General features: G+C 42.5%; 1 protein-coding gene across 4 annotated transcripts in view; it reads right to left on the bottom strand.

Annotated features, from left to right (window-relative positions):
* Window positions 1-264: 264 nt before the first annotated feature.
* Window positions 265-25,767, bottom strand: part of GK5 (glycerol kinase 5) — an 84,309-nt gene continuing 58,806 nt past the window's right edge. For 2 of the 4 annotated variants that reach the window (XM_084639757.1, XM_084639759.1), the window contains 4 exons: window positions 20,468-20,571; window positions 9,333-9,392; window positions 3,781-3,914; window positions 265-2,507 (listed from right to left, as the gene is read on the bottom strand). In XM_084639757.1, coding sequence (XP_084495883.1) covers window positions 2,353-2,507; window positions 3,781-3,914; window positions 9,333-9,392; window positions 20,468-20,571 — 453 coding nt within the window. In that variant the 3' untranslated portion in view covers window positions 265-2,352. Of the gene's footprint in view, window positions 2,508-3,780; window positions 3,915-9,332; window positions 9,393-9,831; window positions 9,959-20,467; window positions 20,572-25,767 lie in introns of those variants that run through there. The other 2 variants (XM_084639760.1, XM_084639758.1) reach the window with 2 other exon arrangements.

The raw sequence follows: 25,767 nt of genomic DNA, 5'->3' as shown, positions 1-25,767 counted from the left end.
AAATGAATGAAATGAACTCCAGAGAAAACAGTCTGGAAAAGTAGCTGGACTTGGACTGTTTGAAGTTAACTCCAAACTCGCAATCTTCTTATATTATTAATATACAGGCACAGCAATTTGTTATGGATACATATATCTGACAAAAATAAAATCAATTTGAGACCAGAGTCATACTAATAATCTTTGTTTAAAGTATCTCAATGCAAATTTTATTCATTTGAATCCTCAGTATGTTAAAAATCTATCCTTAAAAGAAGCTAAAAGCAAGTAGTCCACAGAGATCAAGAGCTAGTAAGTTTTAATTTTTTAAAGAGTGTTAAGATTGGAATACATTTTGCAGCTGAGCTACTCCTGACAAAAAGGGGTGATAATGAAAATTATTAAAGACTCTTAATTATAGCTAGATGCTGCTATAAATTATAATTTACTCTGTTATATTCATTATAATTTTTATTCTAGTTTTAAAAATAGTAATAGTAAAGGATGCCTTCAAAAACAAAGCATGTTTGGCTCTGCTTTAGCACAATATAATTTAATAATGATGGCTTAGAAAACATTAATACTGTGACAAAGTTCCTCCTCTGCCTTGGTGGGTCCTGCGCTTATTGGCGGATTTTCTCACCTCAGAGGTTCACGGCAGCCCTCAGTTTGGCCACTTTCGTGGCTCAAATCTGCCATTCCCTCAGTTAGCCTCATCATTGGCCAGCATGGGGAAAGGAAGAACAATCCCCGCAGTCTCTGCTCATCCACCTAGTGGATCGGGGAACAGGCCAGAGACCTTCCCCTCTGGTGGAACCCACAGTCCAGTTCAACTCCTCCGGTATCAAGCAGGGAGTTGGGGGAATGGAGGGATGGGGGGGAACCCGGGCTGCCCTCTACTCTGGGTTCCAGCCCAGGGCCCTGTGCATGGCAGCTGTCTACAGTGGCTCCTTTAACAGCTGTGTGAGAGCTACAACTCCCTGGGCTACTTCCCCATTGTCTCCTCCCAACACCTTCTTTATTCTTACCACAGGACCTTCCTCCTGTTGTTTGATAATGCTTATACTTCTCACTCTCAGCTTCTTGCGCCTCTTGCTCCCAGCTCTTCGCACACACCACAAACTGAAATGAGCTCCTTTTTAAACCCAGGTGCCCTGATTAGCCTGCCTTAATTGATTCTAGCAGCTTCATGATTGGCTGCAGGTGTTCTAATCAGCTTGTCTGCCTTAATTGTTTCCAGAAAGTTCCTGATTGTTCTGGAACCTTCCCTGTTACCTTACCCAGGGAAAAGGGACCTACTTAACCTGGGGCTAATATATCTGCCTTCTATCACTCTCCTGTAGCCATCTGGCCCAACACTGTCACAATACATATACTTTTTGAAAAAAAAATAGGATACAATATGTAATTACTTTTGACTGCTATTTGCATTAATTAACAGTGCAATAAGGTTGTCTTTTATTACAAAATTAAAGATCTGCTTAGCTGCATATCAGATAAGAACGGTTAGCTATAAAAAGCATAGAAACAATTTCATGTAGTACTGATCCACAGTATTTATATTTAGACTTAATATAGTACCTAAGCTCTAGGCACTGTACAAAATAACACACACTATGGATAAAAAACTCATTACAAATATAGATTCTGTCTAGTCAATTAAGATGTAACATAATAGCTCATAGTCAGCAACACATACTCATACATAAAGTACCCATATTAAATGAAGTCCACCATAAGTAATAAAATGCCACACGCAATCACCCTGTTCTTCCCAGAAATGCCCATCAAAATACAATGGTTTTTTAGCATGCCCTGAAGGTTAAGAAATTCAGGCTTTCAAACCAAGGGAGGAGAACGGAGTTCCAAAGTAGAGAACAACCCCTCATGGAGAATGCCTTGCCAATAAGAAGACAGCTATATTCTGCATTAGGTTAAGATTGTAAATGATCTCAAAGTGTATCCCACTGCAGAGCATATTATAGTAATCAAATCTCCATCTGACAAAGGCAAACAAGAAGTATCTTTTGCCACATTTCCCCACCTTTGTTCACCATAACTGGGATAAGTGTCCTTAGACCCCAGAGATCATGAATCACCTTATGCTCCACACATGGCAGTGGCGTTCAAGGTTCTTGTGCACCCTCATGTCACCAAAGGGACATGGCTGCTGCAGCTGATCAACAGGTATAGCAAGGAGGATATGATGGGTCAAAATGCAGTAGTAACTGATCTAACAGAAGTAGGGAGGCTGCTGAAATTCAACAGAACCAAGTGTAAACTCCATAAAAAAGTGTTGGGTTAGTTTTTATTGTTCTATAAATGCTAAGGTTTCATTAATCGATGGCCATTTCAAAAAAGTGAACTCTTCCATTAGTATGATGTCTGGCTGTACCAATTCAAGGAACGTTGCACTGCTTTTATCCAATTATCCATGGCAAGTTTGTATTCTCCAGCGTCCCTCTGGGGCTCAAAAACAATTTCAGTTCGCCTCAGTTTCTTCAGTTGTTCTTTGTCAGTCCAAAACCCTGTAAGTACAAAGTTAATCCTAAAGCTTAACTGCAAATATTGTGTTGGGAACAAATCCATACAATTGAAGAATAATTACATATAGAAGCATGGTGAAGATAATTAGGATTTTCCTTATTCATTCCAGTAACTTTCTTTATAAAGTGGGTGAATATTTTTAAATTCTGAAACAATTCCAACAGAATCCACTTAACTGAAATCCTGACAAACAGTATATCTGCTTAACTGTTATGGTTTCCAAGAAAAAGGATTTAGTACATCGATGTTCACTTAGGTTCTGTCAAAATTAGGAAAATGACCAAGGGGACAACAGGCCTCAGCCACGGGTGGCCTCTCAACTAGGTGGGACCAGGGGAACCAAGGGCAAAACTGGTCATTTTCCTACTTCCTTACTTAAAAGGATAGAAAAATGGCAAATCATACCTCGTGTTGCCTACAAGTCTATGTAAAATATGCGAACAAATAGTTCACACTTATAAATTATATACTGAAGGTCCCTTTGTCTACTTCAGGCTGTTTCTTACTCTGTTTTAGCTGCTGAATAAGTCTCACCTTAATATAGGATTTTTAAATATTTTAATGTTTTGTACTATACACATTTTAAAAGCCATTTAATAATACAAATAGCCATCAACAAAATATATTCCTGTTAATAAAGACCATTGCTTAATAGACACATTTGGGTTTTCATTGGAGCCTGGTTAATTAAATAGATTGATTCTACTTTACTGGAGCTGAATCTTTTTCTGTTAACAGTCAATTCACTTTATACTATCCCTTTTGCTTATTACTGTCAAAATCTTAAAAACAAAATACGATTTTCTAAACTTATTTTACACATTTAGATTGTAATCCTGAAAACATACATATATAAGCTTAACTTTTTAAACTGACATGATTGGGACTACTTATGTGCATAAGTTAACCAAGTGCATAAGTGTTTGCAAGACCAGGGCATTAATTTGTGTTAGATGCACTGTCCCATTAAACTAGTTTTGTATATTTTGCTCCATGCTCTCTCCCCTCTGTTCATCACACATGGATGTATGAATGAAAAGCGCTATTTTATCTTGGATTTCCACAATGACAGTGAAACTGTGACAATGGTTAACTGAATATTTAGGGACAATTTATTATCGGAAAATTAAAGAATGATGAAGCCATGTACAAGTTCAGCTGATCTATTTGTAGTCTTCAACTGTATGTATTATAATGAGAAAAAAACTAGTCAGCAAATATTTAGATGGAAAGTTTTTCAAAGAATATACATACCTAAAGCAAGACCTGCTAGAAAAGCAGCTCCAAGACAAGACATATCTGTGTTTACAGGCTTGTCTATCTTCTTATTAATTAAGTCAGAAGTCATCTGCATGACAAAACTATTGTTACTGACACCTCCATCAGCACTGTGTGGGAGCAAACAAAGGTAAAAGGTTGAGTTTAATAAAAATATTTAGCATCAAATGTTCAGAAACAACTTCTGGGTTTGCATACAGATACAGAAATCTGTCTACTACATTTGTGCATACATATTCCATTTTATTGTGAGCAGAGTTACAGGTACATATTTAGAGGATAAGTCCTCTTGGGGAAAAAATACTGACTTTGCAGTCTGAAAAAAGTATTTTGAAAAAGCAACTTGTCTTTTTAAGATTTTAGCACAACTTTGATTTCAGCCCCCTAAAATAATACAATTATAATCCTGATTGAAACGTTAAGACTTATGGTAGAACATGGCTTTTACATGCTGTAGCCTGACTCACAGAACACTCAAAAATATCCTTTAGAAAGTTCAGTAAGTTCAGTTTGTGTTCAAAGAGCTAGAGAAATACATTTTCTTGTAATTAGTTAATCTTTGTTGGTATTCTAGCCTATTCATTCACAGTTGCTTCCTTCTGTAGGAAGTATGAGAAGTAGGCTGCAATCTCTCCATTCTCTCTTCACTTTCTCCGAAATGCCTTTGTGTCATAGGCTTTGTCTACAATAATAAGCTAAGTCGATCTAAGTTATGCTAGTTAAGTTACATAAGTTACGTAACTCAAGTCAATATAGCTTAGCTCGACTTACAGCAGCATCTACACCACACTATGTCAATGGGAGATGATCTCCCAGCGACACAGCTTCCGCCATTCGTTGAGGTGGAGTACTGATATTGATGGGAGAGTGCTCTCCCATCGACTTATTGCGTCTTCACCTGCTAAATTGACACCATTGCATTGATCGCAGTGGTGCCGATTTAGCCCCTACTGAAGACAAGCCCTGAGACCTGGCTTTCCAGCCAAGGAAAACGGGCATTTATGAACATTGACCCTGTATTAGCTGAAGAGAGTTACTAGAGTTACAAGGCATTCCTTCCTCCAGGAGCACCAGGGAACAAATAACTAAACTATAAACAATTACCAACACTTTTGTCACACAATGAATTACTATACCACTAGACTGCCATACTGCCAGTTGCTTACCCACTTTTCTATTATTGACACTTATAGTTAAGGTTGCCCAATAGTTCCCATTAAAAGACCTCTTTTAGGTTGCTATTGTCTACAGGACTCCTGCCTCATTTGCTGCAGAAGTTGGAAGACGTGGAATGAATGAGGCAGGTGGCTGCAGGAAAAAAAAGGATGGTCTCCTGGTTAAGGCAGCTGAATGCTGCACTGGAGAACTTGATTCTACCCTGCGCTATCCATATGGTCACACACAGAAGCTGTGCAGGGCTGGAGTTACTATGTGATGATGGACAAGTCACCTAAATGTTGGTTGCCTACTAACTGCGTTCCTCATTTTTTGGGTGTCCAACATGACACACATGGGGGCCAGATGAGCGCTCAGATCTGCAACTTAAGTTGATGAAGTGTGCTTTAAACATACGATATGCTATAAAAATGCTACCAATTCTGGATAATCAGAGCCAAGGTGTCAGAAGTTAGGCATCCAAAATTAACACACACTTGACAATTTTAGCCTCTCTCTCTGTGCATCAGGGTATATTTACACAGGGAAACGAACCGGCGTTAGTTATACCAGTATAATTAAACTGCTCTACAATTACTCTTGTGGACACTCTTATTTGGAATAACTGTGGCCTTTTTTCAGTTTAGTTTATGTTGCTTCAAAAACCAAAACCAAAAAGAGGCCAGTTATTCCTAATAAGTGTTTATAAGAGTAGCTACAACAGTATTATCATGTTGGTATAGCAATGTAAAAATTAATTTCCTGGTGTAGACAAACCCTCATTTTCCCATTCATAAATAGGTGATAATACCACCATCTATTCTCACAGGGGTGCTGTCAGACAAATTCATTCTTAAAAAGAACAGGAGTACTTGTGGCACCTTAGAGACTAACAAATTTATTTGAGCATAAGCTTTCATGGGCTACAGACTTAAAGGTGGCAATTTTGCAACAGAAAAGCTTCAAAAACAGACTCTGATGAGAAACTGCTGAACTGGAATTAATTTGCAAACTAGATACCATTAACTTGGGCTTGAATAGAGACTGGGAGTGGCTGGGTCATTACACAAATTGAATCTATTTCCCCATGTTAAGTATCCTCTCACCTTCTTGTCAACTGTCTGAAATGGGCCATCCTGATTATCACTACAAAAGTTTTTTTTTCCTCCTGCTGACAATAGCTCATCTTAATTAATTAGCCTCTTAGAGTTGGTATGGTAACTTCCACCTTTTCATGTTCTCTGTATGTATATATAACTTCTTACGATATGTTCCATTCTATGCATCTGATGAAGTGGGCTGTAGCCCACGAAAGCTTATGCTCAAATAAATTGGTTAGTCTCTAAGGTGCCACAAGTACTCCTGATCTTTTTGCGGATACAGACTAACAGGTCTGCTACTCTGAAATTCATTGTTGTTTGTGAAGTACATCAGGTACTATGGTGAGAGCATCACAGAAACAACCAGGAGGGATTTAATAATTTTGTATTCAGTGTAGGTTTGAATGGTGTGCGGTAAATAAGACCTGAGGCCACACACAATGAGCAGGTAAAAATATTGAATTATCTCACTCAATGAATCAGAGGTCCTATGGAGAAAATAGTAATTTTGTGTTCATGTAATTAAAGACTATCATAATATATACATACAAGAGGGGGTCAATTAAGATTATAGGCAACTTTAATTATGGCAGGTGGTAAAGCAGAATAGCCCAGGGCAGTGGACACAGACTCCCCGCTTGGAGGTCCCCTACTAAGGGACTGACTTACACAGGGCCCTAGGCTGGGAGACGGTGGAGTGGGAAGGCCTGAGTCCCCCAATCCTCCTGCCTTACTGACTGAGGCACCTATGCCACAGAAGTGGGGAGCAAGAAAAGCACTCCAACCACTAGTCCAACTGGCCCTCTAAGCTCCCTGTTACATGGCATTTCCTAAATTGTGAGTGCCTGATTTTACAATCATAATGTTCTTCTAATTGTAGGATTTTTATGTAATTTCCTAGGTTTTTAAAAAAGTTAAAGGTGAAAATAAAACAAATTCCAACATGTGGAACAATATGATTCATCAGCAGAATTACATCCTTCATATCCACAGCACAGATCTCTGCCACTTGAACTAACAGAGTAACTGACAGCAGCAGTAGGTTGTCATGCTCTATTTGAGCAGTCTTTAGAGGGAGATGAGGCAAACATTTTCTCAATGGGTTTCACAGCTGTTGGCTGACAGCAGTAAAATGTGGAGATTTAGGAATTCTGGGCTCTATGTCAGGTTCTGAGGGAAGTATACTGTTGTGGTTACATATCCTTCTGACCCATCTCCCACCAAACCTGAACTCTTTTTCTCCTGGCTCATCTGGCCTGTCCTTGTCCATGTCTCTCCCCACACATGCCCCTAAGCTCCTCGTCCCAATCCCTATCCGCTATCATACCTCAACATTGTTCCCCCATTGCCTTGTCCCAGTCTTCCTTTTCACCACGCCACAGACCCAGCTGCTCACCCCTCAGCATTTTGGTCATGCTGTTTCCTCCTCCTTGCTGCTTGGGTGTCTGCAGGGAGACCATTGACAACACAGAAGAGAATCTCTCCCTGATCTCAGTTCCCGGATGCAGCACAACAATGGTCCCTGGCTGCTGAGAGGAGCAATTTCACAGAAAGTTCTACTCATCCTTTAGAGTCTTAGGATAGAGCAGGCCCAATACAGATGGAATCTTTGGAAAATTTGTTACCAAACCTTAACAAGTTTCTACTGAGCACGTGTGAAACGAGGTTTTCAAAGGTTTCAGAGTAGCAGCCGTGTTAGTCTGTATTCACAAAAAGAAAAGGAGTACTAGTGGCACCTTAGAGACTAACCAATTTATTTGAGCATAAGCTTTCGTGAGCTACAGCTCACTTCATCGGATGCATTCAGTGGAAAATACAGTGAGGAGATTTATATACACATAGAACATGAAAAAATGGGTGTTCTCATACACACTGTAAGGAGAGTGATCACTTAAGATGAGCTATTACCAGCAGGAGAGCGGGTGGGGGAAAGAAAATCTTTTGTAGTGATAATCAAGGTGGGCCATTTCCAGCAGTTAACAGGAACGTCTGAGGAGCAGTAGGGGGTGGGGGAAATAAACATGGGGAAATAGTTTTACTTTGTGTAATGACACATCCATTCCCAGTCTCTATTCAAGCCTAAGTTAACTGTATCCAGTTTGCAAATTAATTCCAAGTCAGCAGTCTCTCGTTGGAGTCTGTTTTTGAAGTTTTTTTTGTTGAAGAATTGCCCCTTTTAGGTCTGTAATCGAGTGACCAAAGAGATTGAAGTGTTCTTCGACCAGTTTTTGAATGTTATAATTCTTGGCGTCTGATTTGTGTCCATTTATTCTTTTACGTAGAGACTGTCCAGTTTGGCCAATGTACATGGCAGAGGAGCATTTCTGGCACATGATAGCATATATCACATGTACATTGGTCAAGGCAGGGGTTCCTTAACTTTTTGCCAGCACAACCCCATTTTAATTAACTATTTCCTTCCAGAACCCCAGACAGCATGAAGGAAGCCATTCTGACAAGCAAAATGGTGTCCTCCATGTGGTTTGACCTGACACATGTGGTGCTTATGAGGTCATGCTGTATAAAGGATGCTATTTCGCTCTTCCAAATGGCTTCCTCCATGCTGTCTGGGGTCCTGGAAGGAAATTAGTTAGTTAAAATGGGGTCATATGTATGGTATGTGCGAGGTCACGCTGCCTGTAGGATACCACTATAGACCGAAACAGTGTCCCCTAAGCATTGTGACCTGACCCCCAGTTTGGGAACCGCTATGCTACAGTTTCTCAATGAAACAATTGGAAGAATTTTTTAACATGACCAAAGCAAAAGTATTTTTCCCTAACCTCATGCTCAGAAGTGACAAAAAATTTTGCTGAATTTTTGAAAAAAAAAAAATTAGTCTGAGGCAGATAACCAGCATGGAAAATTTCAGCTAAAATGGTTATAGATAGGCAAAATTATAAGAATCTAAAAAAAGGGTCTTATGATGGAAAGCGTCTGGCAACCCCATTACAGGCATCACTACCTGCACCCCCTGAATATTGCAGAGAAAATTAATAAAACCGAATTTGTTCTGACTTCTATTAAAGAAAACCTGAGAGTGAAAGTTCAACACCAACTCATATTCACCAATGCAGATTTAGAATCCATATCACTTTTGAAGTTACATCAATAGGAAAGCTACACTTAGGGCTGTTATCCACTTTTCAGTAATGGAATGTTCACAAAAAGACAAACTGAATAACAAAGTTCTAGAGCATATCTGTTTTACTTGAACTCACAAACACCGAACAAAATTTATGACTTGTGATATTAAAAATAATACAAACATACCGAATATTTCTAAGTGGAACCCGCATCTGTTTCACAATGGTATCATACAGCTGTTTGTTTCTTTAAAAAAATATTTATAGATATTAATGTTGTATTTATACATAATGTATATTCTAAAAACTGTGTTCAATATCTATCCAGTATACAAGGAGATTATGAGACAAAATGTGACAGCAGTTTTGTCAAAATTGCCTGCGACAGTTGACAAGTTCCCAGCATGGACTGAATGATTAAAAAATGAATGGAGACTGGTTTCTGTTACACACCATTATGATAGTATTCATATGGCCCTGTCAGGATCAGGACCAACTGTGCTAGGCACTGTATAAGGAGATATGGTTCCTGCACCAAAGTGCTTACAGTTTATTTAGACAAGACAAGCTACAGCAGGTGGATGCAACATACAACCTTAAGAACTGGAAGTACAGAAAAACATTAACCCCAGCCCCAACTGCTTTTTAAAAGGGAGACAAAATGCTACAAAATGGAGGTTACTTACTGTAACTGGAGGTTCTTTGAGATGCATGTATTCCACACCTGGGTATGCATGCTCACCTTGCACTTGAGTCTGGAATTTCTTCAAAGCAGTGTCCGTCTGTATACAGTAACTCTCCTCATGCTCCCGACTGAGGGTATAAGAGGCAGTGCTGGTTAACACCTCTCCATTTTCTTTTCTTACAACAATCCAAATGGATCCTAAGCAGAGGGGATGGAGGGTGGGTAGTGAAATACTGACAGAGACCAAATTTTTCGATGACCCTCCAGTTACAGTAAGTAATCTCCATTTGTTCTTTGAGGGATGGTCCCTATTGTATATTCCATACATGGGTGACTGTCAAGCAGCGTTCTGACCTGAGGAGGGTGCAAGGAAACTGGTAGCAGAGATGTTTTTGGTGCTGCAGTTCTATGGCTGCATCCACCTTTGCTGCTTGGGTTAGAGCATAGTGTGACGTGAAAGTATGGATGGAATTCCAAGTTGCTGCTCTGCAGATATCCTGCAGTGCCTTTGTGGAGTAGGCTGTGATATGCTCAGGAGGGGGAAACTGCTATTTTTGCAGTACTCTAAGATCCATCCTGAAACCCATTTAGAAATCCTCAGAGGATATGGCTTATCCCTGCAACCTTTCTGCCAAGGCTCCCGAGACTTTTCCTGGATTTGGTGGGCAATGAAGATAGTGTCAGTTGTCCTGCGGGATGGTCTAAAACTGCACTGAGATTCTGGCAATATTCCCTCAGAAAGGGGAAGTAATCAGATAAGAGGATACAGGCAAGAATCTTCCCTGCTGTAGACAGCAAGCCAATGCCTTGATAATTTCCACACTTCAATTTATCTCCTTTCTTAAAGATTTTAACCATGTTGGCATTTCTCAAGTCTCCCGGAATCTTCTCATCATACCAGATATGAAGAAAAAGTTTGTGGAGCATCCCTACCAGCAAAGTCAGGATCTGTACATGGCCTTCATTGATTTGACAAAGGCTTTCAATTCAGTGAATCATGAAGCCCCGTGAAAGGTGCTGGCCAGATTTGGCTGCCCTCCAAAATTTATTAAGGTCCTAACGCTTGCTCCCGTTCTCTGTAATGGCATGGAGACAGATCCTTTTGCCATCAAAACTGGGGTTAGGCAAGGATGTATTATTGCCCCAACTCTGTTCTCTATCTATTTAGCAGTCATTTTGGTCCTTGTTAAAGACTGCTTCCCCAGTGGAGTTGACATTCAATACAGAATGGATGGGCGACTTTTTCATCTTCAACGTCTCCATTTGAAGTCTAAAGTTCATAGGGCGTCCATTACTGATCCTCAGTATGCTGATGACTGTGCCATACTCATGCACACTGCGAAATGACCTTCAGTCCACACTGAATTTTTTTGCACAAGCTTACCAAAGCCTAAGACTCTCACTCAATATTGAGATGACTAAAGTGCTCCATCAACCTGCTTCAGGCCTTACAAATGACCCACCACAAATCACCTTCGAGGAACAGACTTTGGAGGCAGTTGAGCACTTCTGCTACCTCTGTAGCCAACTTTCTCAAAATGCAAAAACTGACAGTGAGATCCAGCACAGGATCCAGTGTGCAAGTTCTTCCTTTGGGAAATGGTTCTGACGCATTTTCATGGACCATGACCCACCAAGATCCAGGTTTATAAGATAATTGTTACAACGAGGTGGCTACTTCTTTATGGATTCGAAACTTAGGTGACCTACTGACAGCACCTCAAGAGTCTGGAGAGGACCACCAATGATACCTCCAGAAGATCCTTCGCATCAAATGGGAAGATCGCTGCACAAACGCTAGCATCCTCACTGAAGCCAATGTCACCAGCACTGAAGCAATGATCCTCATGCACCAACTCTGCTGGGCTGGACATTGTGTGCGGATACCAGACTCTCGCTTCCCGCAACAAATCCTCTACTCTCAGGCCACACATGGTCAGAGATCATGTGGTGGTCAGAGGAAATGCTATAAAGACTCACCAAAATCGTATTTCAAGAAAACTGATGTGCATATCAGAAGCTGAGAGGAGCAAGCCACCACCTGACCTCAGTGGTGCCACATCTTCCATCAGGCAGTGGCCCACTTTGAGGAGAAGCATCTTGCCCTTGAAGCTGAAAAGAGAGAGATGGAAGGGGAAAATTTTTTTTTCTACCAGCAGGCAGCTGACCCACCAGGAAATGTTTGTACTTACTGCGGTCAGATCTGTGGTTCCAGGATTGGACTCCTGAGTCATCTCAGAACCCACATGTAAATCTGGGGTAGAGATCATCCTTGGATCGAGGGATCGCCAATGATGATGACCTGACAAGGCAACAAAGAGTCTTGGAGATTTTCTAATGGGTTTGGTTCTCTGCAGGTAGAATGCCAGAGTGTGCCTGAATCAAAAGAGAGAAGTCTCTTCTCCTTGGAAGAAGCATGGGGTTCTGGGAAGAATACAGGTAAGTATATTAATTGATGCGGAACTCAGACAAAATCTTGGTGAGGAATCTGGGGTGTAATTTAAGGGAAATCTTGTGAAATTCTGTATAAGCAGGGTCTGACATCATGGTTCCCAGCTCACTGACCCTTTTTATCAAAGTGATGGCTAATAAAGAATGTCACCTTAATGGGCAAGTGGGTCATGGCTCATGTCACCAACGGTTTGAAGGGTGGGCCCGAGAGCATTAAAGGACAAAGTTAAGGTCCCATTGAGGTGTAGGTTTAATGACCGGGGGGAAGGTCCTGATCACATCCTTCATAAATCAAACTGTGATCAGGGGGATGAAGATAGAACATCCTTCCACCAGCTGGAGAAGGCACAAATTTCTGCTAGGTGTACTCATAGTGAACTGAGGTCTAAGCTAGCGACCTTTACAAAGAAGAGATAGTCTAGGATAACTGAAATGCCCACAATATCAAGTGAATGCTTCTGGTGATGCACCCAGGCCAAAAATCTCTGCCATTTAGCTAGGTAGCAGAGTCTACTAGAATCCCTCCTGCTTTGGGTCAGGATTTCCTGAATAGGGGAAGAGTCTGAGTGTTCTACCCCCAACATCCATCCAAACACCAGGCTGTGAGGTGGAGTGAGCTCAGGATGAGGTGCTTGACTTTTCCCCCATACTGAATTAGGAGACCTTGAAATGCATGGATTCTGATAAGGGGACATGTGGACATTGTTAGGAGCTCTGTGAACCAGAATTGTTTGGGCTGGTATGGTGCTAGGAGGATGATGATGGCTCGGTTGTGCCGAATCTTTCATATAACTTGCAGTTGTAGAGGGATGGGAAGAAACGTTTATCTGAGGTTGTCTGTCTTGGAGAGCATCACCTTGAGCGTCTTGGCCTCTGGCTCCTTTGGAGCAATACATGGGAAGCTTTCTGTTTGTATGGGATGCAAAAAGGTCCCCTAGCGGAGTCCCTATCATGTGAATATGGTAGTTAGACTGTGTCATGGATCTCCCACTCGTGGCCTGCAGAGAAGCTTCTGCTTAATCTGTCTGCCAGGGAGCTCTGAACAGCCAGGAGGTAGGTGGTGTGTACAGCGATGACTTCTAATAAACCAGTTCCAAAGTCTGATCACTTCCAGGCAGAGGGGACGAGATTTCATTCCTTTCTGTTTATATAGACCACTGTGGTGATGTCTGTCATTATTAGTATGTGGAGTGAGTGGGTAGAAGGCCTTGCATACCAGTCAGACCGCTCTGAGCTCCAGTAAGCTAATATGTAGCCTAGACTCTCATGGCAACCAGATACCCTGATCTTTGTGGCAGTTCAAGTGTGTGCCACTACCTGTGAGGGAGGCATCTGTCATGATGGTGGCCCTTGGTGTGGAAGAGCTGAAGGGAGTCTCTACCATGAATTTGTTCGGGTTGGATCACCAAGCAAGGAAGGTGAGAACTCCAGAGGAAACGGTGATTTTGGAGTTGATGTGATCCCTGTTTGGTTGGTAAATCAAGTGGAGCGAAGCTTATAGACACCGCAAGTGGAGTCTGGTGAAAAGTGTCATGTAAGTGCATGTGGCTATGTGGCCTAACAGGGAGAGACACTGATGCACCATAGTTCGAGATTTGCAGGTGATGAGAGAGAACAGGTTGCTCATCGCATAAAATATGTCTGGAAGGAGGAAAGCTCTCGCAGAGACTGAGTCCAGACATGCTCCTATAAAATGTATTGTCCTCACGGGTGACAAACACCTAAGGTGGCAGAGGCTCTGAAAAAAATATTGCTGATATGACTTCTTGGTGAGATCAGCTTACCAGGAGCCAGTCGTCCAGGTATGGAAATACTGTATATCCCTGACATCTCATCTGGACTGCTACTGCTGGGAAAACTTTAATGGTGGCTCCCATGGAAATCAATCCCAGATTTCCCTGGGGAGGTCATAACTGGATAGTGTGACAAAGCTTTGTCCTTGCCTCTGTGGGTCCCGCGTTTCCTGGTGGATTTCACTAGCCTCAGAGGCTCACTGTGACCCTCCATGTAACCCTTCTTTCTCTGGAAACAAGGGTCACAGTCTACTGAGCCATTTTCATCATAAGCCAGCAAGGGAGGTGAGGAGAACTTATCCTTCCTTGCACAGTCTCTGTTGTCTCCCAGTCTCAGTGATTAATCAGGGGGCAAAGGTGGGGGGAGCGGGGGGAGCCCGGGCCCACCCTCTACTCCGGGCTGTAGCCCAGGGACCCTAATAGTATCAGCTAGGTAGCTGACCTTTTAGAAACATGACATGTACAATTCCCTGGGCTACTTCCCCCACAGCAGCCCTCACTTCCTCAAGCTCTACTTCACCCTTACCTCAGGGCCTCCTTCCTTGAGCCTGATATGGTGTGTACTACGCAGCCTCTCCAACAGCACAACTTCCTTCTACAGTCCTGACATTCACACCCACCTGACTGACTGGGAGGCTTTTAACTAGTTTCAGTCAGCCCCTGATTGGCTTCAGGTGTCCCAATCAACCTAGCATTCTTCCTGCCTTTTGGAAAGTTCTTAATTGGCCCCAGGTGTCTGAAATGGAAGCTGCTCCAGGTCAATTAACTTAACCTGGTACCAGGGATTTGTTTAGCCTGGAGCTAATATATATCTATCTCCCACTACTTTTCTATAGCCATCTGGCCTTGCCCCGTCACATATCCTCCCCCTCTGCTCAACACCATAGAGTTGGGCAACTTGGGACGCCAGGCAGTATGCTCGTGACAGACCATCAGCGTTGCCATGGTGGCACCCAGCCCTGTGCTGTATGCGGAACTGGAATAGTTGGAGGAATAAGAACCACCTGGTGACTCTTGCATTCTTTTCCTTATTCCGCTGCATCCACTGGAGGGGTGCATGGTCCGTCACAAGAGTAAATTGCCGGCCTAAGAGGTAATAACGCAGTGCCTCCATAGCCCATTTGACAGCAAGGCATTCTCTCTTGACTACTGTGTATTTCTGTTCTCTTGGTAGAAGCTTTCTGCTTAGGTAGAGGATCGGGTGTTCCTCTTCTCCCACCATTTGCGACAGAACTGCTCCCAACTCCACCTCAGAAGCGTCTGTTTGTAAAATAATTCCTTGTTAAAGTCCGGGGCTATGAGTACGTGGTCATTACAGAGGGCCGTCCGAAGGTCTGTAAATGCCCCCTCTGTTGCGTCAGTCCACTTTACCATGTCTGGACCTTGGGCCTTCACCAGGTCTGTTAGGGGACTTGCCCTAGTGGCGAAGTGGGGAATAAACTGTCGGTAGTAGCCTACCATGCCTAGGAACGCACGGACCTGCTTCTTTCGGGTCGGCCAGGGCCAGTTTTGAATTGCCTCTAGCTTATTCGTTTGGGGCTTCACTATGTCCCTTCCCATAATATATCCCAGGTACCTAGCCTCTGCTAGCCCTATGGCACATTTAGTGGGATTAGCAGTGAGGCCAGCCCGCCTTAAGGTGCGCAGTACTGCCTCACCTTTCTCCAAGTGGGTTCCTCAGTCTGGCATATAGATGATGACATCATCTAGGTATGCAGCTGCATAACTAGTATGGGGGCGCAGCAGCTTATCCATGAGGCGCTGGAACGTGGCTGGGGCCCCATGTAGCCCAAAAGGGAGGATGGTGCACTGGAATAGCCCATCCGGGTTGGAGAATGCTATTTTTTCTTTAGCTTCTTTGGTCAGAGGAATCTGTCAGTACCCTTTTGTCAGATCCAGCGTAGTCAAGAATTGGGCACTACCCAGTCGGTCAACCAGTTCGTCGATGCGTGGTATGAGGTATGCATCAAACTGGGATATTTGATTCAGTCGGCGAAAGTCATGACAGAATCTCATGGTACCGTCAGGTTTAGGCACTAGAACAATTGGACTGGACCACTGACTAAGATTCTTCAATAACCCCTAATTCTAACATTTTCTTTACTTCGGCCTTGATTTCTTCTCTTTTGGCTGCTGGGATTCGGTAGGGTCTCAATGTTATCTTGGCTCTGGGGACCGTGCAGATATGGTGATAGGTCTCAGTCGTCTGCCCTGGTTTTGTAGAGAACACATCTCTGTTGCAATTAATCATGTCAGCTGCCTCGATCTTTTGGATCGGCGTCAAGGCGGATGATATCCTCACTTGCTCGTGTAAGTTATCCTCCCGGGGAAGGGTCTCCTGTATGACTAAGCATGCCTCTCGATCGTGCCAAGGTTTTAGAAGATTGATGTGGTAAATTTGCTCCAATTTCCAGCGGCCTGGCAGCCGCACCTTATAGTTCACCTCTCCCACGGCTTTGATTATTTCATAGGATCCCTGCCACTGGGCCAACAGTTTACTTTCTGCTGTGGGCACCAGTACCATCACCCGATCCCCTGGTTGGAACCATCGAAGCTTCGCTTGGTGGTTATAATGGGTTCATTGGGTCTTCTGTGCTCTCTCCAAGTATTCCCATACAATGGACATAACTCGGGCTATCTGATCTCTCATCTGCAGTACATGCTCAACTATGTTCCTTCTGGGATTTGGCTCCTCTTCCCAGGCTTCTCTGGCTATATCCAATATGCCCCGAGGGTGGCACCCATATAGTAGTTCGGATGGAGAGAAACCCGTGGAGACTTGCAGAACCTCCCGGATGGCGAACATGAGGTAAGGCAATAAGGTATCCCAATCTTTCCCATCCTGGCTCACCACTTTCCTGATCATGGCCTTGAGGGTCCTATTGAACCTTTCCACAAGGCCATCTGTTTGGGGGTGGTATACAGAGGTCCGTAGGGCTTGTACATGGAGCAGCGAACAGAGATCTTTCATCAACTTGGACATGAAAGGTGTCCCTTGATCAGTCAATATTTCCTTCGGTAGCCCAACCCGGGTAAAGATCTGTACTAGCTCCTTAGCTATTGTCTTGGAAGCTGTGTTGCGCAGGGGAACGGCTTCTGGGTACCAGGTTGCATAGTCCAGCACAACAAGCACATGTTGGTGGCCCCGAGCTGTCTTCTCCAGGGGCCCTACCAGATCCATGGCTATCCGTTCGAAAGGAACCTCTATTATTGGAAGAGGTATCAAAGGAGCCCGCAAGTGCGGGCGACGGCTATGTAACTGACAGTCCGGACAAGAGGTGCAGTATCGCCGGACATCTTCATGTACTTCTGGCCAGAAGAACCTCCACAGGATCTGTGCCTGGGTTTTCTCTACCCCTAGGTGTCCTCCAAACAGGTCACTGTGGGCGAGACTCAATATGGTTTTTTGATGTTTTCGTGGCACCAGAAGTAGTTGTATCTCTTGCTCCTGCATGTGCACCACGCGGTACAGGAGATCTTTCTTCACTGTAAAGTAAGGTCTGGGACCCCGGACCTTCCCATCCACGGGTATCCCATCGATCTTGGCCACCTCCTTCCTGGCGTGATCATAGCTGGGGTCCTCTGCCTGGTCCCGCCCAAAAGTCTCTCTCCCAGGACTAACCTGCCCAAGCTCCCAGGGGACGGCTTCTGCTTCTTCCAACGGATCACCGCCGTCATGGCTGGGGGCAGCTTCTGGCTCATCTTCTGAGGTGGAAGTTTCTCTGTTGGCTGCTCGCGTCCATCTGCCTACTAGGGAGGTCTTCTGGCCCTGGGTCAGGATCCGGGTTCCCAAGGCCTTCGCAGCCTTCCTCTCTTTTTTTGTCTTCCGGGTCTTTCAGGGGGCTGAGAACAGATCCTGAGAAATCTCAGCGAACACTGGGGGTTGACATTCCCCCGGTGACGAGTTGCTGTCCTCAGGGTCCCCACCTCCCTCCAGCCTCTCTGGGGGAAGTAAATTATCAAACCCTGGACAGTCCCTCCCAATGACTACAGGATATGGAAGTTTAGGAACTATGCCCACGGTCACCTCAATGGGGTTTCCCTGAACCTCTATCTCCACTGGGATGGTGGGGCAATGGCTCACGGCCCCATGCACGCACGTCACTGCTACGCGTCACAGCTGCTTGTAGCAGCTGACTGTTTTTTACCAACTTACCCGATATGAGGGTGATAGCACTCCCCCACAGCAGCCCTCACTTCCTCAAGCTCCACTTCACCCGTACCTCAGGGCCTCCTTCCTTGTGCCCGATATGGTGTGTACTACTCAGCCTCTCCAACAGCGCAACTTCCTTCTACAGCTCCTGACATGCACACCCACCTGACTGACTGGGACGTTTTTAACTAGTTTCAGCCAGCGCCTGATTGGCTTCAGGTGACCCAATCAACCTAGCATTCTCCCTGCTTTCTGGAAAGTTCTTAATTGGCCCCAGGTGTCTTAATTGACCTGGAGCAGTTTCCATTTCACTTAACCTGGTACCAGGGATTTGTTTAGCCTGGAGCTAATATATCTATCTCCCACTACTTTTCTATAGCCATCTGGCCTTGCCCCGTCACAACAGGAAATAATGCCTTGTCTGTCAGGGCTCCCGTGTCTTCACAGAGATACTGGTGCAGCTATCTTCTCTGATTTTGAGGACGGTTCCATTGGTTGGTACCAAGATGCTCCTGCTGAATGGATGGAGATGGGATCTCTCCTGAGATAATGGTAACAGTTCCTCTTCTGAGGTAAAGACATCTCTTAGGAGGGCAGGGCCAAAAGTGGAGACTGCATATAGGGAAGGAAGTTATCTGGTGTTACAAGGGTCTCCCTAGAGCCCAAAGTCTGAGGAGTTCCAACATTCACCCAAAGGTTCTGGTTTGTCGGACATGGCCTGATGGTCTTTGTATTGACAAGGGGGTACCAATGATGAATCTGGACTTGCTCTCAGAGATGGGACTGGAGAGCGTTTATCTTTGCCCCCGGTACCGCAGTTACCAGCAGGTCCCTGTTTTTCTGTGCCTTATCCTCCAGCCTGGGAGTCTTCAGTGGAGCTGGTTCCGCGGGTCCCATATGCGACATCTCACCCAACCTGTACTGGCTTGGAGAGGAAACAAGTTTCTTCTGGACAGTCCACTGCAGGGATCAGTCCTGCTGCACAGGCTTGTGCTTGGAGGGGCACTGCTAGTCAGCTAGTACAGGGGGGTCTCCCAGGCTTGAGTCAGACCGAGCCTCTTCCATCAGGAACTTTTTCAATCGGAGCTCTTTGGCCTCTCTAGTTCTGGGTGGGAAGGATTTACAGATAATGAACTTCACAGAGATATGTACCTCACCCAGACAGTAGAGGCACCAATGATGCTCATTGCTGATGGAGGAAGAGTGAGGGCAGGAGACTGAGTTCTTGAATCCTGGGATCCTGGGCATAGTCCTGGGATCAGGGAGGATGTCCCTCCAACTGGGGAGTGAGGGCGGGGATATTCTATTCTATACTAAACTATATACTAACTAGAATTCCTAAGCTATGATATAAACTATTTACCATTACATTTTACAGATTCTGCAATAGATTCTGCAATAGTGAAGGAGGACATGACTCCAACTCAGGCCATGCGGTGATAAGTAGGAACTGGGAGGCGTCAACCCACATTACCTCTGATACCCGTGGTCTGGAGCACAAGTAGAGTTACTGTGCCTGTGCAGGTCAACGGACACTGCTTTGAAGAAATTCCAGACTTGGGCTCACAGCGCACATGAGCACTAATATGTGGAATACACATACATAAGGACCATCACTCAAAGAAGTAGTTTAACTTACCCTAATAGTTATAGGGAAAACATACATCTGAAAGGAAAAGATATATTTGAAGCTTTTTTTGCCAGCTCTTTGGATGAGATTTTCAGCTTTCCATGTATGCAAAAGACACATACCCCAATTCAGCAGCTAATGTATCTTCTGTCTCTCTTATGTATTTTTAAAATGCCTATCACTATGTTATATAGGAGGACCTAAAAATTAACCCAGCAGCCTCCAACTTCATGCCTACTTAAAATAGGTTGAGAGTGAAAAGAGGCTTACTTTCCACATAAAGGTAGTGAGGAAACAAGGGCAAACGTCAGGTAGAAGACAGATTTTGGACATGCAGAAGGGCCAAGTCCATTTTAATTTGAGAACTGTTATGCTGGGTCAGTTGTTAACAAAAACAGTAACCCCTGATAAATATACAAAACTTCCTGTCAGTGTCAATTAATATAATAAATTACCACCGTTAGCATTTTATAAATTGCTGAAGTCCATGCATTCATGTAACAAGTGATTATCTGACTTCACACACTGAGTGACCAAAATACAGAATAATTAGATGAGAGGAAAACAGAAATCCTAAAGATAATGAATTAAGAAAGACTGCACTCAATACCTAAAAGCGATAGATTCCAACATAGCTCGTATAAGATGGTTTCTGGTAGTAGAAGGTTTTAGCCCCATAAAGGAAGCACATGCATAAGGATCATTCACAGGAACCTGAAATAAAGGTTTGACAATAAAATTAATTACTGAGTTATATTTGTAGCATTTTGAAAAAGGATACAAGTAGAAAAAAAAATAACTTACACATGACAATTACAGGAAGCATAATGAGAAGAAGACAATTAAGACATATGTAAGCATTGGATAGTGTTATTTTAGCTGTCTATATTTCAGAAAAATCAGCTTTCAAATCAGTTTCTTTCAATAGCAGAAAGATTTCCTATTACTGCATTTGTTTTTCCTCCCAGACTTCTGTACACTAACTATCACTCATTGGTAATACCTATAAAAATATACATAGAGTACACATCAACTAAAGTACAAGTGTCTAAGATAGAGTACAGTATTATTAAAGTTGGGGGAGGTTTTTTTGGGGGGGGTTTACTGATTTTCCCCATACTTTTTGTACAGAAAAATTCAATAATATAATACAGTAGCCTTGAAGAGGCTAGTCAATTTAAATTACGTAACATAATTGGACTAATGTTTTGAATGACATAATGATGCAACACACTAATTCTGGCTGTCTCATAAAAAAGTCATCTCCTTTCATAGGATGACTGGCAGATTGGTTTTTGCATCCATCTCTGCGCTCCACTGTTTTGGTGGATTTGAGTGACAGACTGTCACTCTACTTGCCCTTAAATGCATTAAGGCAATGTTAAATGTTTTTTCAATTTTAAAAATAACACATGACATTTTAAAAAACTTTCCAGGATTTTTATTTAGTTCCCTAAATATCTGCTATACAGAATTCTGAAGTAGCCCTAATTTTAATCATATTGTGACATAAAAAAAAACGCAAAACACCACCAAAAAAATCAAGGAAGTATAAATTACTTTAAAGTACAACTATAAGAGTAGGCATCTGTGGGGGAAACTGGGAATGCATTAAAGCCCAACCCTGACAGGTGCTGAACTCCCAAATATTCCCATAGACTTTGGTAAGAGTTGTTGATGCTCAGTACTTAGGATGTAAATGAAGTGACAACCCACTTGCCCAGATGAAGGCTAGTATGTTGCACACTGAGACTTAATTCAGAAATTAGTTATGTTTAAAGTCAGTAAAGAATATATTCAGTTCTCCAGTGTACAACCACCTTTTCCAACTTGTCAAGCGTTTAAGCCAACCATACTACTAATAAAAGGTTCCTTGTTGACAAGTGTGTGGATTATCAAATATAAGCAAATAAATAGGAAGGAAAGGACTCATGATATATATTAAAGGTGAATGTCTAGAGGACCAGAGTTTTATTCACTTTGTTTAAAAGCTTTATTTGCATTTTTATAACATATCACACATAATATATATGTATGACTTACACAAACTTTAGAACAAAGGTAAGATGAGTGAGTGATAATAAATCAAGGAAATATGCATTTTAAATTTGTACAGCAGGAATGCTTCTGTCCCATTATGAGAAATGCGCCACATCACAGCAACATCATCCAAGTTAAGAGGGGAGAAGCCTTGTCCTCATTCTCATAACAGGAGGTGTCAGAGAAACATTTGACTCTATCTAGGAAATGAACATATTGCCTCCATAACATGTCCAACCCCTGCTATCCTGATGTCTATGAAACCTAACCAAGCAATCAAATTTAGATTCCTGGAAGATAGTTGGAGCTAACCTGTACAGCAGGGTAGATGTGTCATGGTTGAACTCCAGAAATGCTTACTCCACTTCAGGTGCCTACTTCATACCATAAATCTATTCAGTATTTCACCCTCTTCCCCCCCAACTCCACCCCCCAAACATACACACTGTATAGATATAAAGAATTCATGATTGTATGATGTAGTATAAAAAGTTGTTTAGGAGAATGTTGTGATGGCTGTGTTACTCAAAAATAGCAATGCCTAAGTAAGTTTCTCAGTCATCCTGATTAAGGGATGATCAACCTGTATCATCATGTATTCTGTATGTGTCACATATTACAGAATAGCTGTTTTAGAAACATTTAAGAGTTGTTAAAATAATTCATTTCTTTCTGTAAAGTCACAAGTCCAACTGTACAAGGCTTGTAAGGAGCCATAAAAAAGTCTCTAAAAAATTGCCTAAACTAGCATTTCTACAGTGAAAAATGTCACAACTTTGAAGTTTGATATCTCAAGCCCTTCTGGTGCTGGGAGTTCTGGATCCTAAGAGATCTTTTATTCAATGGTATGGAGTTCCCATTTCTAGTCCTCTCAAGATGAGAGGGCCTTGGGCAGGGGTAATTTTGCGGGGGGAATGGGAAATTGCAAAAAATTTTGTGTTTTCACACAAGTTGATTAAGAAATTTGTAAAATGTTGGGATGAAAGCTCCTACCTAAATTATTTTAGATATTTATATGGTATTAATTGCAAAGAATAGGAAGACAAGGTTCCTCAAAAAAACATTATTAGTGAATTTTTTAAGGCATGTAACATTTAGGCCTTAAACTATCTGACAGCATCTCTTTAAGCTTTGCAAGTGGGTAAATATAAAGGTCTGGTCTACTCTACAGATGTATATTCGGTATAACTATGTCACTCAGGGAGGAGGTGGGGGGAAATCCACACCCCTGAGCAACATAGTCATACTGACCTCACCGCCCATATAGACAGTGCTATGCTGACAGGAGAGCTTCTCTTGCTGACATAGCTACTGCTTCTCAGGAGGTGGATTAACTATGCCAACAGGAGAGCTCTCTCCCATTTGCGTACAGCGTCTTCATTAAAGAGCAACAGCGGTGCAGCTGGATGGAGCATTTTAATGTAGACTTGCCCAAAGCAGGACATCAGCTCTGATCACATTAACTGTATCTGCATGCAGGCCATTCTGTACTACCCTTTTTGGCATCTTAAGTAACAACTAGTAATTTCTTTTGATTTACACAAGTGTCAAAAGACATCTAAACTAAGCTGACCCCACCAACAGCCTGCAACACAACTCCCACAAAAATTTCCATACAAATCTCAACCTCCATCAAGTCTCTCTCTCTTCAAAAGCCTGAGTAAAATAGGTGTCCTACGTAACATGCTCTGAATCTCAGCAGAACCACACAATTCCAGACAAAATGAGAAAATAGCTTAGGGACCCTCATAGAGAACACTTCAGTACCAGCAACCTGTGTTAAATTGAGAGGGATCCAATTCAAATGTCTCTACTGACAAAAATGAAGCAATAGGCATGGGGAGGGAGTTAGTGTCCCAGGTAGAAAGTCCTAAGCCACTGAGGGCTTTATAGGTCAGAAACAGCAAGTTAAACTCCACTCCAACAGGAAACCAGTGCAGATTATAGAATTCTAGTGTCATGTGCTCCCATAAATACCACCTTCAGAAGCTATAGCCTTCAACACCTGAGTTTCCAGGCTGATTTGAGCTGAAGCTCCACATAGAACACACTTAACTAAACCCATCTTTGTGTGACAAAGGCATGAATCATGGTAATAAGGTTTGCATCCAAAAGAAACAGCTGCAACCTCACAAACCAAATGTAGATGGAAAAAGTATTCTGGGGCACCAATGATATGATAATCCAGTAGCAACTGAGGATCCAATCAATACCATGAGACTGTGAACCCAAGTCACAAATGGCATGCCCACCTGCACTACTAAAGGAGGAAGTGATATCTTCGTGTCTAATCTTGTAGCTCCTCCCCATACTTATTAGTATCACTCCAGTCTTAATTGGGCTGAATTTCAGCCAACTAGATCTAATTTATGCCCCAACAACATTGGGCTAAGTGGAACAATTGCACTGACTGGGTCAGAAAGGACAAAGATATAAAGTGGGGCAGCAGAGTACTGAAAACATGACTGCCCCATAATTCCTCACTAACAAGCCCCTACCCATATTGAACAGTTTGGGAAGACAAATCTTGTGGAAATCGACATGACAGGATCCTTAAGGAGGAGAATCAGCTGCCCCACAACACCCTCTGCGACTATTCAGCCAGGAAAGAATGGAGACACCCAAGAGCAGCAGTATCCACTTCTGCTGCAGTCAAGCTATCAACACTCCACAATGAACAGTATTGAAAACACCCACTATATCCAACAATATCAACACACACCAGATCTTCACCCGTTGATAAAAAGAAATCCACATGCTGCCAGTGCCATTTCTATCCCATACCCAAGCCTGTATCTAGATCATCAAGGGAGACTTAAGGTATTTAGATCCTCTGAGAACCATCTCATCCCAGCCTTCTCTACAACTTTGACAAAGAATTGAAGATGTGATAGTAGCCAATTGTCAGTGTCAACTGTGGATTTTCTGATCAAAACCTACATTATAACAGCTTCCTTAAGAAAAGCTGGTACCATGAGGTCTCTAATGTAGGCATTGACAATCTTCACCAGCAACGGACCTAGTATCTCCCTGCTGGTCTTCTCCAGCAAGGAACAAAAGTTGCATGTTGTGTAATCAAGCACTCCCAACATCTCTAGTACTTGAGCATTACAGGCCTAAAATTTCAGAAAAGATTCAGTTTATGTCCCCCTCAAAATTTGTGTCTGCAATTACAAAAACTTAGTCAGAATCCATATTATTTTACCCAAAATGGAAGGAAATCAAAAAAGCCACCAAATGAAGGCAGCTTAGATTAACTAAGCAGCCTACTTCTCAAAATAAATCTACTGATCATAAGATTTTGTGGACTCTCTTGTGGAAACAAAGAGCCCCTTTCTTTCCTTTTCCCATTAGTGCTTTAGAGATGGGGTATGATAAAGAGGTTGAGATTCTGCTTTTTAAAAAACAGACTGTGGGAATAATAGAGTGGGCAGACTGGCATACACCTGTCAAAACTAAGTACTGTACTTTTGGACCTAAGGTAGAAAAGTGGCAAAACCTTCACAGATACCATGTATCTTAAACTAACAACCAAAAGTTACACTAGACAGTTTGGGGGAATGGGGAAAAACCAGGGTGGGTAAAAATCAATGATTTAAAAAAAAATCAATTTTTTTTATTTAAATTGGATTATTTGGTAAAATGCTTTTTGAGGAAAAAACCTATCTAAAGATAGTTTTAAATAAAATACATTATAGCTCAAAGATATCTCATCATAGAATAGGGATTATAAATTCTAATTCTATAGTATGAGACAATATATTTATGTAATCTTAAGAAAAGTTTTGTAAATGAGTTCCAATAGTTCATGGATTAGGGACCCCAATCTTATGGGATTCCAGGGGCTTCTATATAGATTTTTAGATTAAT

The sequence above is a fragment of the Lepidochelys olivacea genome (genome assembly GCF_965140295.1).
Source record: "Lepidochelys olivacea isolate rLepOli2 genome assembly, chromosome: 9".
Lineage (NCBI taxonomy): Eukaryota > Metazoa > Chordata > Testudines > Cheloniidae > Lepidochelys > Lepidochelys olivacea.
This window is presented reverse-complemented; position numbering and strand designations above follow the sequence as displayed.